The sequence below is a fragment of the Sciurus vulgaris genome (genome assembly GCF_902686455.1).
Source record: "Sciurus vulgaris genome assembly, chromosome: 5".
Classification (NCBI taxonomy): domain Eukaryota; kingdom Metazoa; phylum Chordata; class Mammalia; order Rodentia; family Sciuridae; genus Sciurus; species Sciurus vulgaris.
In genome coordinates, this window is record NC_136465.1 from 174,548,182 (window position 1) to 174,567,471 (window position 19,290).

General features: G+C 39.4%; 1 protein-coding gene across 1 annotated transcript in view; it reads left to right on the top strand.

Annotated features, from left to right (window-relative positions):
• Positions 1–19,290, top strand: part of WBP2NL (WBP2 N-terminal like) — a 56,729-nt gene that overhangs the window by 18,314 nt on the left and 19,125 nt on the right. Inside the window, exons 2-5 of the mRNA XM_079141249.1 lie at positions 6,943–7,051; positions 7,287–7,428; positions 7,608–7,700; positions 14,909–15,016. Of these exons, the coding sequence (XP_078997375.1) occupies positions 6,943–7,051; positions 7,287–7,428; positions 7,608–7,700; positions 14,909–15,016 (452 nt within the window). The remainder of the gene's footprint in view (positions 1–6,942; positions 7,052–7,286; positions 7,429–7,607; positions 7,701–14,908; positions 15,017–19,290) is intronic.

Here is a 19,290-nt window from a genome sequence, read left to right on the forward strand (position 1 = left end):
TCAATCTAACGGAAGAGGTAAAAGACCTCTACAATGAACACTACAGAACACTAAAGAAATGGAAGAAGACCTTAGAAGATGGAAAGAACTCCCATGTTCTTGGATAGGCAGAATTAATATTATCAAAATGGCCATACTAGCAAGTGTTATACAGATTTAATGCAATTCCTATTAAAATTCCAGTGAGTTCTCCATAGAAATAGCAAAAGCAATCATGAAATTCATTTGAAAAAATAAGAGACAAGCCAAAACAATCGTTAGTGAGAAAAGTGAAGCAGGAGGTATCACAATACCAGAATTAAATTAGACTACAGAGCTACAGTAACAAAAAGAGCCATGAAGACAGTAACCAAACAAAAACAGTAACCAAAACAGACCCGAAGACCAATGGAACAGAATAGAAGACACGGACAAAATCACATAAATACAGTTAATTGTTATGGGGTGCAACTTAAGAACAGACCAATCACCACTGAGAAATCCAAATTTGAGAGTCTTTATTAAGCCAGCCGGCTGACTGTCTCACACAATGCCCCAAAAAATGGCTATTGGGAGAACAGCCCCGACCATAGGGTTGCAGGGGTTCTTATACCCAAAATCGCATTAATCATAAGTGTCTGTTGCTATGATTTGAAATTACACATTAACATCATGAGATCATCGACAGAGGGGGAAGTGGGTCAAAATGACCCTTACCTAGGTACAAACTAAAGAATGGTTACTAACAGCCACACAATCACCGTTCACATGGTACACTGTTTAGGAGCAATAGGAATCAAAAGAGAGCAATTCTTTACTACATAGGAGTTGCCATTGTATATTATTAAACATGTCACACCAAGTAACTGATGATGGGCACAGAGGTGGGGTGTTCCCATGGGAGAAGCTTATTTCCTACATAATATGGAATCTCAGAGCAAAATGGAGTCTGTTTAGTCATATCCCTTAAGAGTCTGGCCTATAACATTCTCATGGAGTCAGATCTGTCAGCCCATCACATTAATCTCATACTAGACAAAGTCACCATAAACATACATTGTAGAAAAGATAGCTTCTTCACCAGATGGTGCTGGAAAAACTGGAAATACGTATGTAGTTAGTGAAATTAGACCGCTATCTCTCACCCTGCACAAAAACTCAACTCAAAGTGGATCAAGCACCTAGGCATTAGACCAGAGACCCTGTGCCTACTAGAAAAAAAAGTAGGACCAAATCTCTATCATGTTATTTTAGGAACTGAATTCCTCAATAAGACTCCTAAAGTGCAAGAAGTAAAATCAAGAATCAATAAATGGGATGGTATCAAACTAAAAAGCTTCTTCACAGCAAAGGAAACAATCAAGAACATGAAGAGAGAGCCTACAGAATGAGAGAACATTTTTGCCACCTGCACCTCAGATAGAGCATTAATCTCCAGGTTATTCAAAGAAAAAAAAAACTTAACACCAACAAACCAAATAACCCAATCAACAAATGGGCAAAGGAACTGAACAGACAGAAGAAGAAATATGAATGGTTAACAAATATGTGAAAGAATGTTCAACATCTCTAGCAATTAAAGACATTTTCCTTAAGTAGAAGTGTGTGCCAGAGTTCAAGTGGAACTGGATTGTGGTCAAAGCGGGGCTTAACTCCTCTCTGCTGAGCTGGGAATTAGCAGTAGAGCACCTACCCAATGTACTTGAGACCAAGGGCTCAATCCCTAATACCAGGATGAAAAAAGGGAGTGAAAGACGATTAAAACATTAAAGAATAAAAATGTATACTGGGGCTGGGGATATAGCTCAGTTGGTAGAGTGCTTGCCTAGCATGAAAAATGCCCTGGGTTCAATCCCTGGCACCAAAAAAAGCAAAACAAAAATGTATACTATGTGCCAGGTCTGGTGGCACACACCTGTAATCCCAGTGGCTTAGGAGGCTGAGGCAGGAGGATTGCAAGTTCAAAGCCAGCCTCAGCAAAAGTGAGGCGCTGTCTCTAAATAAAATACAAAATAGGGCTGGGTATGTGGCTCAGTGGTCAAGTGCCCCTGAGTTTAATCCCCAGTACCAAAAAAGTATCTATCTACCTACCTATCAATCTATCTATCTATCTGAAGGAAAAATGAGAAAGAAGAGAAAAATCCAATTAAAAATAAAAACAAGGTGAAATAAGAAAAATATTAATGAGAAATTAAAAAATAATAAAAGACCGAATAGATGGAGAAAAAATATATCAGTCAAAAATTCCTTCTTGTTGGTGTTCTTGAAAATGCTGATTCTTCTAAGGTCAGAATATGACAGGCACGCGGCAGGTGGGTAGAAGGTGGCATCTGCAGCTTGTACGTCCTCTTGACTCCATCCAGATGGGTTGGCATGGAGTCAGGCTGCACCCCAAATTTCTTGTTGAGCGGTTAAGATAATGTTGACTGGCAGGTGTATGTCCTCTCTGGAAGATTTTAGTTCGCACACGCAGGGGCATGGCAAAGGTCTAGGCCATGGTGGTCACGGAATGCCTCTGGGGTGAGGGGAGCAACTGAACCCCAGAGTTCTGTGCCGGGTTGGGGATTGGTGAGTGAGAACTGGGCATTTGCTGTCCTCAGTCCCAGCACCTTCAGACCTAGCCCCCACCAGAAGCCAGATGTGAGTGGTGCTGCTTCCCAGCACAGAGGGCAGGAGTGTCGAACCACAACACAAACTTTTAGCAAGTTTGTGTCAGAGAGACTCCCCAAAGCCAGCACTGAGTTGTGCGGCTGCTGCCAACCCAGTCAGTGTGCAAGTGAGGTGTGCAAGGGAGCCAGAGATGTGACTTTGCTGGGTTTTCTGATTACAGAGTCGTTTAACCCCTAACAAAAGGGCGCTTCTCAAGATGCCTGCTGGGCTCAGTGCTCTGGGAGCTCCTGAGCTAGTGAACTTCTCTGCAGCTAGCTTGCTGTGCACGCTCCAGGTCACCTGTTGGTGCAAGCTGCTTGTCTGCACCGTGCTCTGACTCTCTTTCACCCTTACCTCTTTGGAGGGGACAGTCCTCTTCCCTCCACCAAGGTTCCAGGTGCCAGGAATTGGGATATTTGCTTGCTTTGTTTTTCTCATTTGTTTCTGGAGTTTGCAGCTTTCTTTTTCTGTGCTGTTCATCTCTAGTGCGCACCCACAGCCACAACACAAGAGGTTATACACCTGTTGCTGTTTGCAAACTAAGCACACTAGTGCTGGCTTTGGGGAGGCTCTCTGACACAAACTTGCTAAAAGTTTGTGCTGTGGTTCGACACTCCTGCCCTCTGTGCTGGGAAGCAGCACCACTCACATCTGGCTTCCGGTGGGGGCTGGGTCTGGAGGTGCTGGGACTGAGGACAGCAAATGCCCAGTTCTCACATCTTGGGCTCTTCTACATCTTCTTTTTACTTTGAAAGTTAAATGATATTCAAAATTTAGACAGTTGGATTGTATTGAAACAAGTTTTGGATTTTTTTTTGTCATCACTACCACCTCCTGAATCTTTTGTATGTTGGGGGTGGGTACTGGGGATTGTTTGTGTGTGTGTGTGTGTGTGTGTGTGTGTGTGTGTGTGTGTTGCCCAGGGCACTGAGCTACAGCCTCAGCCCTTTTTATTTATTTATCTTTGTTTTTTTCTGAGACAGGGTCTCGCTAAGTTGCCAAGACTGGTTTGAAGCTGAGATCCTCCTGCCCGAGCCTCCTGAGTAGCTGGGACTACCACACCCAGAACCACTTCCTGAATTTTTGTTAGCTTTTTCAGTGGTGTTTACTGCCTCCTGCTTTTTCACTTCCTCATTTGCCTTCATCTTTGAATCATACTCATCAGCTAGGGATCTCGATCATTTGGTATACTTGTGATTTTTCCTGTGAAAAGTCCAGACCCTTTTTTTTTTTTTTTTTTTTTTTTTCAGTGCTGGGGATTGAACTCAGGGCCTTGTGCATGCGAGGCAGGCACTCTACCAACTGAGCTACATCCCCAGCCCACTTCGCCTTGTTGTTTCATAGGGGTAGTACTGTTCTCTTCAGATCTTGTTCTCCAAATTCATTTGCAATTAGTAGTGCTATTTGACTGAGTACCGTCCACTCATGGCGTGGTTATAGCAGACAGACCACATGCTGTCGTCATTGTTGCTGTGATAATCTCTTTTGGTTGGATCAGTCTTTATCTGATGGCTTCTTCAGTTTGCATTTGTTTACAGCATCAACATTTTTTTTTAAACAGTTCACTTGAAATATAAATCCAGGTCAGTTCTACTATTGCAACTTCAGACAAACAAATCTTTCAGACTGCCATTTATTTGGATTTTTGAAGATGTTTAAACTAGTTTTGGATATTCAAGGGCATGGAGTTGACATCCGCTAAGCTTTGGTGTGGCCACCTCTCAGGTGTATCATATCATGGTAGAAGACAGTGGCAAGAGCATGTAAGGATTTTTTTTTTGGGGGGGGGGCAATCCTGACTCAGCCTCCCAAGTTGCTGAGATCATAGGCAATGGGCCATTATGCCTGGTCGTAAGCTTTTGATTAGAGTTTCAAGTTGTTCTGAAAAAGTTGCTTTCTGACAGTTTTTTCTAGTGTGTTCATTGCTTTTGTGACTAGACTGATACTTGGAATTCCCTATTTTATTGTTTTTGGATAGCCTATATTTTAATAAACCTAAAAAAATTCCATCTATTTTTTTATCTGCACAATACCACACTAGTTCCAGTTCTTATGACATCACGACTATTTTTGGAACTCTTAAACTGACCCCCACACATATCAGCGCTTCCTCAGTCATGTGCCTTCCCTACTGAGAAAGCTCACAGTTCCTCCTTGTCTATCAAATGATATCTCTAGGCTCAGTCGTGGCTTGGCTTTCCAACTTTCTCGCATTATTCCTTGTAACCTCACATACTTTGATGAAGCCACAATGCTAGGCTTCTCCCAAGTATGCAATTTGTTTTCCCTTATCTACTTCTTCATCTTCATTAATGCTGTTTTCTCTCCATCTGGACTGTCCCCTACCCTCGCCTCTGCTTATTGAAACACTATCCATCTCTTAAGAATCAACTTAAAAACTAGAGCCTTTTTATGAGGTCATTCCTGTGTTAATTCTCCCATTTCACCCTAGTGTGATCTGGGGTTGCTTGAAAGCTGAACCCGACCAAATTTCTTTTTCTACTGTGTATGTGTATGTTCCCCTTCAGCAAGAAAATGCACAGAACAGGAGCAAACTGCAATGCTAATGATACATCAACTAGCAAAAGGTTTACTTAACCTCAGCCCCTTGGGCTATTGTGCATGTCCAAGACCCAGGACTTTTTCCTATTGGGTCTTGTGTTTGTCTGGATCAGTTTTCCCCTCCCAGGAGGAGTTTCAGGTGGAGTTTAAGGTGGTGCTGAGTTCCTAGGGGGAGTGCCCTTTCTTTTGCCTTTTATGTCCATTCCCCATGCCCTGTCTCCTACCTAACACTTCCACTAAACTGCTGTGACATTTTTTTTGTCATTTACATGACGTATATCACTTAGTGCTTGTATATGTTCTGTATTCATGTTTTCATTCGTTCATTCATTCCTTTCTTTCAATAAATATTTAGTAATACTTAGTCTTTGCTAGGGCCAATAGGAAAAATTGAATACTATATCTATCTGATAATTAATAATTATTATGTACTAGTTGTATAATTATTATGTACAGTTTTGCAATTATGTATAGTTACATAATTATTATATAAAGATTATATAATTATTGAGAAAGCAAAAACCCCAGCAGAATTTTTTTTGTGTGCATGTGTGTACTGGGGATTGAACCCAGCATGCTTAACCGCTGACAACTGAGCCATAGCCCCAGCCCTTTTTATATTTTATTTAGAGATAGGGTCTTGCTGAGCTGCTTAGGGTCTCACTAAGTTGCTGAGGCTGGCTTTGAGCTCTTGATCCTCCTGCCTCAGCCTCCTGAGCTGCTGGGATTACAGGCATGCACTACCTGCCCAGCTCCCAATAGGATTTTATGAGTGAGAAAAGCTGAGTCTAAGTTTTTCAGTTTGAGTGTGAAGGGAGCATGAGAAGCCGAGGGAACAACGTGTCCTAGGATGCTGAGGCAGTCTGCATTCCTACCTTCAGTTTTAGTCAACTTTTTTGTTGCTGTAACAAGAACAATGTAGACAAGGGAAAGTTTATTTTGGCTCATGGTTTCAAGGTTCAGTCCATGACTGGCGAACTCTATTGCTCAAGGCCAGAGTTGAGTCAGAACATCATGGTGGACGGGCATGGTGGAGGAAAGCAACTCAAGACATGGCAACAGGAAGCAAAGACATAGGTCTGCTCCCCAGGGACAAAATATAAACTCAGTGACCTACTTCCTCCAGCCACACCCTTCCTGTCTACTGTTACCACCCAGTTAATCCACTGATTAGGTGAAGGTGAAGGCTCATGACCTAATCATTGCACCTGTGAACATTCTTGCATTGTTTCACACAAGCTTTTGGGGAACACCTCATATCTAAACCATAATACCTTCTTTCCCAGAGTCAAAGAAACATCTCTGATAGCCCAGTGCTTTGTACTTATTGCACAAGGAGAGTAAAAATTAACATTGAGAATAGGAGTATGTTCACCAAGAAAAAGGAAATCAATTTGGTGATAAAGAGGGAGAAGAAAAACAGAAGCATTTTTCAATAAGAAGCAACATGAGTCTGGCACCTAAATCCAGCAATGTTATAACCAGGTCTGGAAAAAGTCCACGTTACCAGTAACTTGTCTATTTTAGGAAGAACAAGTAAAATGAACCTGCTTAAAAAAAAAAAAAAAAAACCAGGCAGAAGAATAAGTGAATTGTCAAAAAATAAGATCACTTGAATTCCTTTTTATGTCATTAAAATAACAGCAGTAGCTAACATTTATTGAGTGCCTACTCTGGACTAGAAGATGTGCTAAGAACCGTATGTGTGTCATTTTGTGTAAACCCTAAACTGTGCTGTCTGCTCTTTTCCAGTCTCCTGAAGCAGAGTCCAGATGTGGAGCTCTCCTTCCCACAGCAACCACGGGACTCCAGCCTCTTTAGAGGTGTAAAGAGGGGAACATTGTTCCTTAGTTCATACCGGGTAATTTCTACTCCTCCTTTGACCTGCTGGTTAACTCTGCGTTTGCTTTTTTGAAAACTGGAGAGAACTTAACAGTGACTTTCAAAGTTCAAACATTTGCACTTTGAGATTTTCCATGTTGAAGAGGGATGGAAGAAAATGGGTGATGTTTCTCAGAGGCCAGAATGACCTTATTCTTAGAAGTCTCAGTCGGAGGAATTCTGCATCCTTTTCCAAAGTTTCTTTCCTCACTTAGGTGATTTTCGTGACTTCACGCTCAGTCAGTGACCCCATGCTGTCCTTTATGATGCCGTTCGATCTGATGAAGAACTGCACTGTTGAACAACCACTCTTTAATGCAAACTACATTCAAGGGACTGTTCGTGCAGCTCCAGATGGTAAATGTTTCACCTCAGTGAGTTTTTTCCTCGAAAGATTCTAAAGGTTCAGACACGGTTCATGTTGGACTTCAGATGAAAGCTGCCCTGCTCCTTTGAATGTTGCTTCTTCAGTGTCTGTGGCCATCCTGCTGCCAGCTGTGTCAGTCTCAGTAACACTGTGCCATTTCTTCCCACAGGTGGCTGGGAAGGACAGGCTACTTTTAAATTTGTCTTCAGAAAAGGAGGTGCCATCGAATTTGCCGAGTTGCTGATACAAGCTGCCTCTGCTGGTGAGCTCTGCTGCTGAAGCTAGTAGGCAGTGTGGAGTTTTGAGGAATTGAAATAGGACTATTAGCCAAAATTTGCTGGTCTCTGTGGTCAGGCAGTTGGTGTTTGCACGCATATTCAGCAGGTACCCTACCTACTGTGTGCCAAGTCCCATACCGTGGGAACACAAAGATTTTTCTATCCCTCCCTGTCCTGAAGGATCTTTCTGACTCCTGAGTGAGTAATTTGTCCTTTTTTTTTTTTTTTTAATTTATTTTTATTGTAAACAAATGGGATACATGTTGTTTCAGTTTGTACATGGAGTAATAGCATACCATTTGCATATTCATAAATTTACATAGAGTAATGAAGTTTGATTCATTCCATTATTTTTTCCTTTCCCCCCACCCCTCGCACCTCTCTTTTCCCTCTATGCAGTCCCTCCTTCCTCCATTCTTGTCCCCCTCACACCCCCCATTAAGTGTCATCATCTGCTTATCAGTGAGATCATTCCTCTTTTGGATTTTTGAGATTGGCTTATCTCACTTAACATGATATTCTCCAATTTCATCCATTTGCCTGCAAATGCCATAATTTTATTATTCTTTATAGCTGAGTAATATTCCATTGTGTGTGCGTGTATATATATATATCACAGTTTCTTTATCCGTTCATCAATTGAAGGACATCTAGGTTGGTTCCACAGTCTGGCTATTGTGAATTGAGCCGCTATGAACATTGATGTGGCTGTATCTCTGTAGTGTGCTGATTTTAAGTCCTTTGGGTATAGGCCGAGGAGTGGGATAGCTGGGTCAAATGGTAGGTCCATTCCAAGTTTTCTAAGGAATCTCCACACTGCTTTCCAGAGTGTCTGCACTAATTTGCAGTCCCACCAGCAATGTATGAGTGTACCTTTCTCCCCACATCCTCTCCAACACCTATTGTTGCTTGTGTTCTTGATAATCACCATTCTAATTGGGGTGAGATGGAACCTTAGTGTAGTTTTGATTTGCATTTCTCTTATTACTAAAGATGTTGAACATTTTTTCATATATCTGTTGATTGCTTGTACATCTTCTTCTGTGAAGTGTCTGTTCATTTCCTTAGCCCATTTGTTGATTGGATTATTTTTATTCTTTGTGTAGAGTTTTTTGAGTTCTTTATAGATTCTGGAAATTAGTGCTCTATCTGCAGTATGAGTGGCAAAGATATTCTCCCACTGTGTAGGCTCTGTCTTCGCATTGCTGATGGTTTCCTTTGCTGAGAGAAAGCTGTTTAGTTTGAATCTGTCCCAGTTATTGATTCTTGCTTTTATTTCTTGTGCTATGGGAGTCCTGTTAAGGAAGTCTGATCCTAAGCCAACAAGGTGAAGATCTGGACCTACTTTTTCTTCTATAAGATGCAGGGTCTCTGGTCTGATTTCAAGGTCCTTGATCCATTATGAGTTGAGTTTTGTGCAGGGTGAGAGATAGGGGTTTAGTTTCATTCTGTTGCATATGGATTTCCAGTTTTCCCAGCACCATTTGTTGAAGAGGCTATCTTTTCTCCATTGCATATTTTTGGCACCTTTGTCTAGTATGAGAAAATTGTATTTATTTGGGTTTGTGTCCTCTATTCTGTACCATTGATCTACCTGTCTATTTTAGTGCCAATACCGTGCCGTTTTTGTTACTATTGCTTTGTAGTATAGTTGAAGTTCTGGTATTGCGATACCCCCTGTTTCATTCTTCCTGCTAAGGATTGCTTTAGCTATTCTGGGTTTCTTATTCTTCCAGATGAATTTCATGATTGCTTGCTCTATTTCTGCGAGGTACATCCTTGGGATTTTAATTGGAATTGCATTGAATCTGTATAGCACTTTTGGTAGTATGGCCATTTTGACAATATTAATTCTTCCTATCCAAGAACATGGGAGATCTTTCCATCTTCTAAGGTCTTCCACAATTTCTCTTCAGCGTTTTGTAGTTTTCATTGTAGAGATCTTTTACCTCTTTGGTTAGATTGATACCCAAGTATTTTATTTTTTTTTTGAGGCTATTGCAAATGGAGTTGTTTTCTTCATTTCCCTTTCAGCTGTTTCGTCGCTTATGTATAAAAATGCTGTAGATTTATGCGTGTTGATTTTATAGCCTGCTATTTTGCTGAATTCATTGATGAGGTCTAGAAGTTTTCTGGAGGAGGTTTTTGGATCCTCTAAATATAGAATCATGTCATCTGCAAATAGTGACAGCTTAAGTTCCTCTATTCCTATTCGTATCCCTTTAATTTCTTTAGTCTGCCTAATTGCTCTGGCTCGAGTTTCGAGGACAATGTTGAATAGAAGTGGTGAAATAGGATATCCCTGTCTTGTTCCCGTTTTTAAAGGGAATGGTTTCAGTTTTTCTCCATTAAGAATGATGTTGGCCATGGGCTTAGCATAAATAGCCTTTACAATGCTCAGGTATGTTCCTACTATCCCTATTTTTTCTAGTGTTTTCAGCATGAAGGGGTGTTGTATTTTGTCAAATGCTTTTTTTGCGTCAATTGAAATAACCATACGATTCTTATCCTTAAGTCTATTGACATGATGGATTACATTTATTGATTTACGAATGTTGAACCATCCTTGCATTCCAGGAATGAACCCCACTTGATCGTGTTGCACAATTTTCTTAATATGTTTTTGGATACGGTTTGCCAATATTTTGTTAAGGATCTTTGCATCTATATTCATCAAGGATATTGGTCTAAAATTTTCTTTCCTTGATGTGTCTTTTCCTGGTTTGGGTATGAGGGTGGTATTAGCTTCATAGAATGAGTTTGGTAGGGTACCCTCCTTTTCTATTTCCTGGAATACTTTGAGAAGTATTGGAATGAGTTCTTCTTTGAAGGTCTTGTAGAACTCGGCTGAGAATCCATCTAGTCCTGGGCTTTTCTTGGATGGTAGATTTTTAATGAGTAATTTGTCCTTTAGATGCTGGTTTCATGGACCTACTGAGACTACTGAGACTTCTAAGAGACTACTGAGCAGTCTCTTCCTCAGGAGTCCCAGGTGCCATGGCTCTTGATCTTCTCTGCTCTCTGACCTTGTCTTTGCTTCTCTCAGCTTTAGTGTGTCTTCCTTGAGGGACAAATATAAGTACTTACTACCCTACAGCACTGATTTAAAGACGTACTAGAAAACCCTTTCACTTTGACTACAAATAATCCTTTTATGATGTATTTTTATTCAATTTAGCCTCACCTCATGTCCCTCACTCTCTTAACCTTTTTTTTTTTTTGTACCAGGGATTAAACCCAGGGGGCTTAACTACTGTGCCATATCCCCAGCCCTCTTTATTTGGTTATTTATTTTTAAATTTTGAGGTAGGTCTTGCTAAGTTGCTGAGACTGACTTTGAACTTGCAGTCCTCCTGCTTCAGCCTTCCAGCTCTCTGGGATTACAGGCATGTACCGCCGCCATGCCCAGCTTCTCTCAATTTCTATACTCCAATCAGACTATACTTCTTTGTATCTTATTCTCTTATCTCTGAACCTTCATGCTCTTTGTTTTGTCTAGAATGCTCTTTCCCTTCCTCCCTTGCCTTCTACCTACAACTTCAATTTAGCTGAGGCAAACACAGTCTATTAGAGATAGACATATGCAGATACATGTTATATTTTATGGCATGAACATACAGTATCGGGGAAATAAAGAAGGGTTGTATGAAGTTTCTCTCAGAAGACTAAATAGATCATGATGCTATAAACCATGGTCAAAAATATAAGTCAGTCTGAGTTGGAGAGAAAATGAGTTTAATTTTAGAACCTGATAACATTGGTTAACACTTATTAAATGTCTAGCATATACTGTGTGGTCTTCCCAGCCCCTTTATATGTATCAGTTTATGTAACCCTCACACAAATTTTATGATGTAGGTACTATCATTATCTGCACTTTATAGCTGGGGAAACTGAGTGACTGATGCTTATATAATTTCTTAAGATTATATTGTTAACAAAAGCTCAATTATTCTCTCTCTCTCTCTCTCTCTCTCTCTCTCTCTGTCTCTACTTTAAAACTTTTATTATAAAAAATAGATTTAGGGTTTGGAGATATATTTCATAGGTAAATCACTTGCCTCACAAGAAAGAGGTCCTGAATTCAATCACTAGCACCAAAATAAAAATAAAATAAATAAAACAGATCTACAGAAAAGTTGCAAGAATATTACAATGACTCCCTTCATCTAGATTTATCCATTATTAACATTTTCTCATATTTGTGTTATAATATTCTGTTTTGTTTTTTTTTTTTTTTTTTGCTTTTTGTTTTGCTGAACTATTTGTTTTTGCTGCACTATTAAGTGTGATCTCCTTAGAACAGGAGCATACTTTTATCTAAGCTCAGTGTGTTTATGAAATTCAGAAAATTTATCATTGATATATTATTTAATACATAGTTTATATCCAAATTCAAATGATTATCTCATTACCATTCCTAAATCTCATAGAACTCCCCCTTCTATAATCAAATCAATCCCCGTCTAGAATCAAATCCTGGGTCACACATTGAATTTAGTTGCCCTACTTCCTTTGTCTAGTTTAATCTGGAATGTAGTTCTCTTTGTCTTTTATGACACTGATATTTTTAAAAGAACGTAGTTGGGCTGGGGATGTAGGTCAGTGATAGAGTGCTTGCCTAGCATATGTGAGGCCCTGAGCTCAATACTAGAACCAATTTTTAAAAAGGAGCTTATTGTTTTGTACAGTGTCTTTCAGTTTGGGTTTGTGTCTTCCCTCAAGATTATATTTAGCCCATGCATTTTGGCAAGGATACTATGTAAGTGACATGATGTCCTTTAGAACTCATACTTTTAAGCCCTACACTGTGTTGAGTTTGAGGTACATGGGGATGTTAGAGGCCACTGGACATGCAGCTTGGGGCTCCAAAAATGAGCTGTATCTACAGACTCATTTGGAAATCTCACACAGGTCTTTTTTGGAGCCATGTCTGCAGTAGGCTCTCTCAGAGAACTAAAGATGGATTCCAAGAATCCTCAAAATTTAAGGAATGGGAAGGGGAGGGAAGAGAATGGAAAATGAGGGAATGAATGATATGCCAAAAAAATATAAATAAATAAAAGATTGAAAAAGGACTGAGTGAAGGGGTGGAGGAGAATCAAGTGAGTTTACTATCCCAAAGCCAGGGGAGGAGAAATTTTCAGGAAATATGGGCTGATCACCTGCTTCAGAGATGTTTGGTAAAATGAAGACTGACAAGTGTGTACCACATGTGGAAACAGATTTCAGTGAAATGCTGAAGAAGGACGGTGGTGGAAGAGCCACATTATAGAAGAGGAATAAGAACAGTTTTTACAGTTACCTGTAATGATGCAGGATAAAGAGAGAGAGGCTGAAGAGTTCACAAGCTATACATGGCCGCAGTCTCCCAGGATCCTGGCAGATGGAGGAAGTACACTGTGGAGAGATTCAGGGTGAGGGGACACTTGGAAGTCCAGTGCTTCTTTGCTGCAGATGTTCGGGGAACTCAGGAAAGTTGTATACTGGGTCTCAAAATTACTCTTAGCTTGTGCCTCAGAGTACTGAGAATGATGTGCTAGGAACAGTTAGGAACCTCACTCCTGTTTGCGTTCTCATTAAGATCTGCTTCTTGGACTGCAAAGCTAGGTGCAGGGTCTCAGCAGTTGCATAGCCACTTAGAAGAATTTAGGCAACTTCTGTGAACTTGGTCCAGGTCTGGAACTGATCTGGGTCTGATTAAGTTATGGCTTCGATATTGGAAACTGCCGTGCCCATCCCTCGATCCCAAGTTTGGGCTTGTGAGATAAACTTCTTTGAGACCCTTGGAGTTAACTGCTAATCATGCTTTGTGATCTAATTCTGTGACCAGGAAGGATGCCCTTCCCCTCTGCAGAGTTGATACGTCAGGGCTCATTCTCTTTTTTCTTTTCTTTTTTTTTTTTTTGGTACTGGAGTTTCAATTTAAGGATGCTTCACCACCAAGCCACATCCCCAGCCATTTAAACTTTTATAAATTTTGAGAGAGGGTCTTGCTAAGTTACTGAGGCTGGCTTTGAACTTGCTTTCTACCTACCTCAGCCTCCCAAGCTGCTGGGATTACAGGTGTGTGCCATCATGCCCAATATGTCAGAGCTGTTTGATTCGTGTTTTTCACATATATTTAAGTGAGTACCTATTTTTTCAAAACCTAGATGAGACAATTGGGAACATAACAGTTAACAGGACACACATAGTTCCAAACTTTATCAAAATTACAGTCTGATGAGAGTCATAAAAATAGGCAAACATGTAAGTGAATAAAATACTTAATTGTAGGAAGTACTATAAAAGATATATTAAGATATTGAAAAGGAGGATAAATAGATAAAGAGGTTAATTTTACAGTAAATTGATTAGGATAACTGTTGCTGGCTGCTGAAACAGATAAACCCCAAGTTAACAATGCCAAAACTGGATATTATTGTTTATGAAAAGGCTAATCAGCAGAGACAAAAGGGCACTGTTCCATATGTTCATTTGGAAACCTAGTTTAATAGGATCTCTGCCTTCTTTAACACTTGCTTTCCATGGTCTCTTGGGGGCAGCCAGCAGAGAGGGGAAGAAGTTAAGATTTTACGTGGGAAGTTTTTATGGGCCAGGCCTGGAACTTGTGTACATTACTTCTGGTTATACGCCTTAGGCCAGAATTCAATGTGGGAAACTGGTAATGGAGCCCAAAGATATATCCATATTATAATCCTTCAGAACCTATGAACCTTATTTGTAAAAAGGCTGTTTGTGGATGTAGTTAGTTTAAGAATCATGAAATGATAAGATTACCCTGGATTATTTTTGCAGCCCATAAATGCTGTCACATGTGTTCTAAGATGGGTATATAGAGAGACAGAGAGAAGTACTTTCCTCTCTACCACACTCCTGGTACAGTGGTCTTTAACGGATGAGTCTGGTCATCTTGAAAAATCTTCACTTGGAAGTTTTTTTCTGAATATCTGTTATGATAGGTACTATGTAAGGCCCTGAATAAACACAGGAAAATGAGACACAATCTGTCTCAAGAAGCATGGAGTTCAGGACAGTGTCATATAAATTTTTTTATCTTACATCCCAGGAGTCTCATTGGACATGTATTAAAGTGTATTTAATACTCTGTTAATTATTCAATTGGTAGCTGCTATGTATCTGACTTACAAAAATTAGAGTTCCTATTTTACCATATTTGTCTTCTCAGCTGCCCGGGGAACTCCACTTCAAGTTATGACTTATTGGATCAGCACTCCAGGAATTTATGTTATTTCTGGAGAGGGAAACATGTGCACTCCACAGACACCCTGTCAAGGTAAGGTATGGTGGGAAGGTTATTCCTATGAAGTGGAAAGGTGTCCACAGATCTCTTCAGTGCAGCCTTGCTCCAGCTCTACTGCAAGAGAAGCAGAGGAGGTTTGGGGCTTGGGAAAATAGTTGAATCTGTGACTGTTCCTAGTCTGAAACCCAGTGGCAAGTCAGCTAATGACTGGGCTTGCATTTCAGACTTAATTTTATATTAGAGCATTATAATTATACATAGTATTTGGGTTCATTTTGAAAAAAAATCATATGTGCAAGGAATTTGACTTTAATCTCCATTTTCCCCATCTATTTCTTCCCTCTTCCTTCCCCTTATTCTCCTTCCTCCCCTCTACTGATTTTCCTTCCATTCCTTTATTTATTTATTTTTGATTGGTACTTCTAACATATATATATGTATGTATATATGAGGTTGAGGCATGAGGATCGAGAGTTCAAAGCCAGCCTCAGCAATTTAGTAAGGCCCTAAGCAACTCAGCGAGACCTGTCTCTAAATATATATATGACTGTGGATGTGACTCATTGGTTAAGCAACCCTGGGTTCAATCCCCAGTACCAATAACAAAACAAAACAAAACAAAATGATGGAATTACATTTGTTACGTTTATATATGTATATAAAGGCTTTGTTAGGTTCATTCCATATTTCTTCCTGTTTCACTTCCTTCCTCCTCCTCATTCTCCTCCACTGATCTCCCTCTACTTCTTTCCACTACCACCTTTCCACCCTTATTTTGCTTTAGCTTCTACATATAAGAGAGAACACCCTTGATTTTCTGAGTCTGGCTTATTTCACTTAGCATGATTTTCTCCATTTCCATCCATTTACCAACAAATGCCATGATCTCATTCTTCTTTATAACTAAAACTTCATTGTGTGTTTATATCACATTTTCTTGATCCATTCATCTATTGACAGGCATCTGAGATGATTCCATAATTTGGCTATTGAGAATTGTGCTGCTAAAATCATTGCAGTGGCTATATCACGATAGTATGCTGATTTTAGTTATTTCAGATAAACACTGAAGGGAGGGCTAGTTGGGTTGTAGAGTGGTTTTTTAAAAAATGTATTTATTTAAAGAAATTTGATGATGGACCTTTATTTACTTATTTATTTATACATGGTGCTGAGGATTGAACCCAGTGCTTCACACATGCTAGGCAAGCGCTCTACCACTGAGCCACAACCCCAGCCCCATCCAGTGTTTTGAGGAACCTCCACACTGCTTTCCATAGTGGTTGTACTAATTTTACTGTCCTTCCAGCAATGTATGAGCATACCTTTTTCTCCATCTTCGCCAGCATTTATTATTGTTTATATTCTTGAGCATTGCCATTCTTGACTGGAGTAAAGTGAAATCTTAGTGTAATTTGGTTTTCATTTCCCTGATTGGTAGAGATGTTTCTTCATATATTTTCCCATGTTTTTTCATATATTGCTAGAGATTTTTTTCATGTGATTTTTTTCATATTTGTGGCCATTTGTGTTTCTTCTTTTGAGAAGTTTCTGTTTGGTTCTTTTGCCCATTTATTGATTGGGTTATTTGTTTTTTTTGGTGTTAAGTTTTTTGAGTTCTTTATATATTCTGGATATTAAACCCCTATCAGAGGAGTAGCTAGCCATGATTTTCTCCCATCCTGTAGGCTCTCTCTTCATGCTCTTAATTGGTTCCTTTGTTTGCAGAAGCTTTTTAGTTTGATGGTATCCCACTTAATGATTCTTAGTTTTATTTCATGAGCTTCAGGGGATCTTGTTAAAGAAGTTGATGCTAGCATCTATATGATGAGGTGTTGACCCTGTTTTCTTCTAGCAGTTGCAAGGTATCTGGTCTAATTCCTAAGTCTTTGGTCCATTTTGATTTGAGTTTTGTGCAGGGTGAGAGATAGGGGTCTGTTTCATTTTTCTACATATTGCTGTCCAGTTTTCCCAGAACCATTTATTAAAAAGGTTATCTTTTCTCCAAAATATATTTTTGGCACTGTTGTCAAGTATAAGATGGCTGTAGGTGTGTGGTTATGTCTCTGTGTCTTCTGTTCTGTTGGTATTCATGTCTATTTTGATGCCAATACCATGCTGTTTTTGTTACTACAGCTCTGTAGTATAATTTCAGATCAGGTATTGTGATGCTTCCTGCTTTGCTTTTCTTGTGTAGTATTGCTTTGACTATTTTGGGTCTATAATTCTTCCAGATTAATTTAGGAATATTTTTTCTTTATTCCAGAGATCCAAGGATGGTTTAATATGTGGAAATCAATAAATGTAATTCATCACATTAATAGAATTAAGGACAGAGATCACTTAGTCATCTCTGTAGCTGCAGAGAAGGTCTTTGACAAAATTCAGCCCCCATTCATGATTAAAAAGAAACAGAAGAAACTAGAGATAAAAGGAACCTACCTCAACATTAAAGCTATATATGACAAACCCAAAGCCAGCTCATAGTAAATGAAGAAAAATGGAAAGCATTTTGTTTAAAATCTGGGACAAGACAGTGATGTCCATTCGCACCACTCCTATTTAATATAGTGCTAGAAACTCTAGCCAGAGCAATTAGGCAAGAGAAGGAAATAAAAGGGAGAAATCAAATTATCACTATTTTCAGATGATATGATCTTATAACTAGAACATTCAAACAACTCCATCAAAAGACTGCTAGAGCTAATAAACAAACTTGGCACAGTGGCAGGTTACAAAATCAATATACAAAAATCAATAGCTTTCCTATACACCAATAATAAATCTGCTAAGAAAAAAAACAGGAAAACAATTCCATTCACAATAACTTTTAAAAAAAATATCTAGGAGTAAACATAACCAAGCAGGTGAAAGACCTCTACAATGAAAACTATGGAATATCAAGGAAAGAAATTGAAGAGGACCTCAGAAGATGGGAAGAGCTCCCATGTTCTTGAATAGTCAGAATTAATATTGTCAAAATGATTATCAAAAGCAGTATACACATTCAGCACAATCCCTATCAAATAACCAAAGGCATTCTTCACAGAACTAGAAAAAATAGTCTTAAAATTCATTTAGAAAAATAAAAGACCCAGAATAGCTGTATTAGGGTTCTCTAGAGGAAGAGAATCAACAGGAAGTATAATTATAAAAAGGAATTTATTAGATTGACTTACATGACTAGGAACTGGATGGTCCACAATGCCGTCTGCAGACTGGAGAGCTGGAGGATCCAGAAGCTGTGCAGTCTAAGAACGAAGGCTTCTGGAAATTCCCTGGAGAATCACCAGCAGAGTTGGCTTTGGAAGAGCAAAGGAGTGAGAGTCTGATATCCTCAGATGATTGCAGCAGCAATCAAGAATCCTTTCAGGAAGAATTGAGCTTGCATCTAGTACTCCTTCCTTGTTCTCCCAACTTTGTTCCATCCAAGCCACGGGAACCATGCTGCCCACACTTAGGGAGAGTCTCCACTTCAGTTTGCTATCCCACATGTCAGTCATTCCTAGACACACTCTCATTGACATACCCAGAAGCCTCTTAATCTTTGGCATCTCTTAATCTAATCAAACTGACAATTCAAATTAACCAATACAATAGCCAAATCCATTTTTAATCCAAAAAAACAATGCTCGTGGCATCACAATACCTGACTTCAAATTATACCACAGAGCTATAATAACAAAAACTGCATGGTACTGACATAAAAACAGACACATAGACCAATGGTACAGAAAAAACACACAGATACAGTCATCTGATCCTTGACAAAGGTACTAAAAACATACAGCCTTTTGCGACTGGGGTCGTGGCTCAGTGGCAGAGCGCTCGCCTAGCATGTGTGAAGCACTGGGTTTGAGTCTCAGCCCCACATATAAATAAATGAATAAAATAAAGGTCTATCAACACCCAAAAAAAATTCAAAACAAAACAAAAAACATACAGCCTTTTAAACGAACGGTGCTGGGACAACTGGTTATCCACATATAGAAGAATGAAACTAGACCTTTATCTCTCGTCCTGCACAAAAATCAACTCAAAATGGATCAAAGGCCTTGGAATTAAACCAGAAACTATGCATCTCCTAGAAAAAAATATAGGGTCAATACTCCAGCATTTAGGCATGTTCAGTGACTTTCTCAATAGAACACCTAAAGCTCAGGAAATAATGCCTAGAGTTAATAAATGGGATGGTATCAAATTAAAAAGCTCCTGCACAGCAAAGGAAACATTTAGGAATGTAAAGAGAGAATTCACAGAATGGGAGAAAATCTTTGCTATCTACTCTTTTGACAGAGGATTAATAT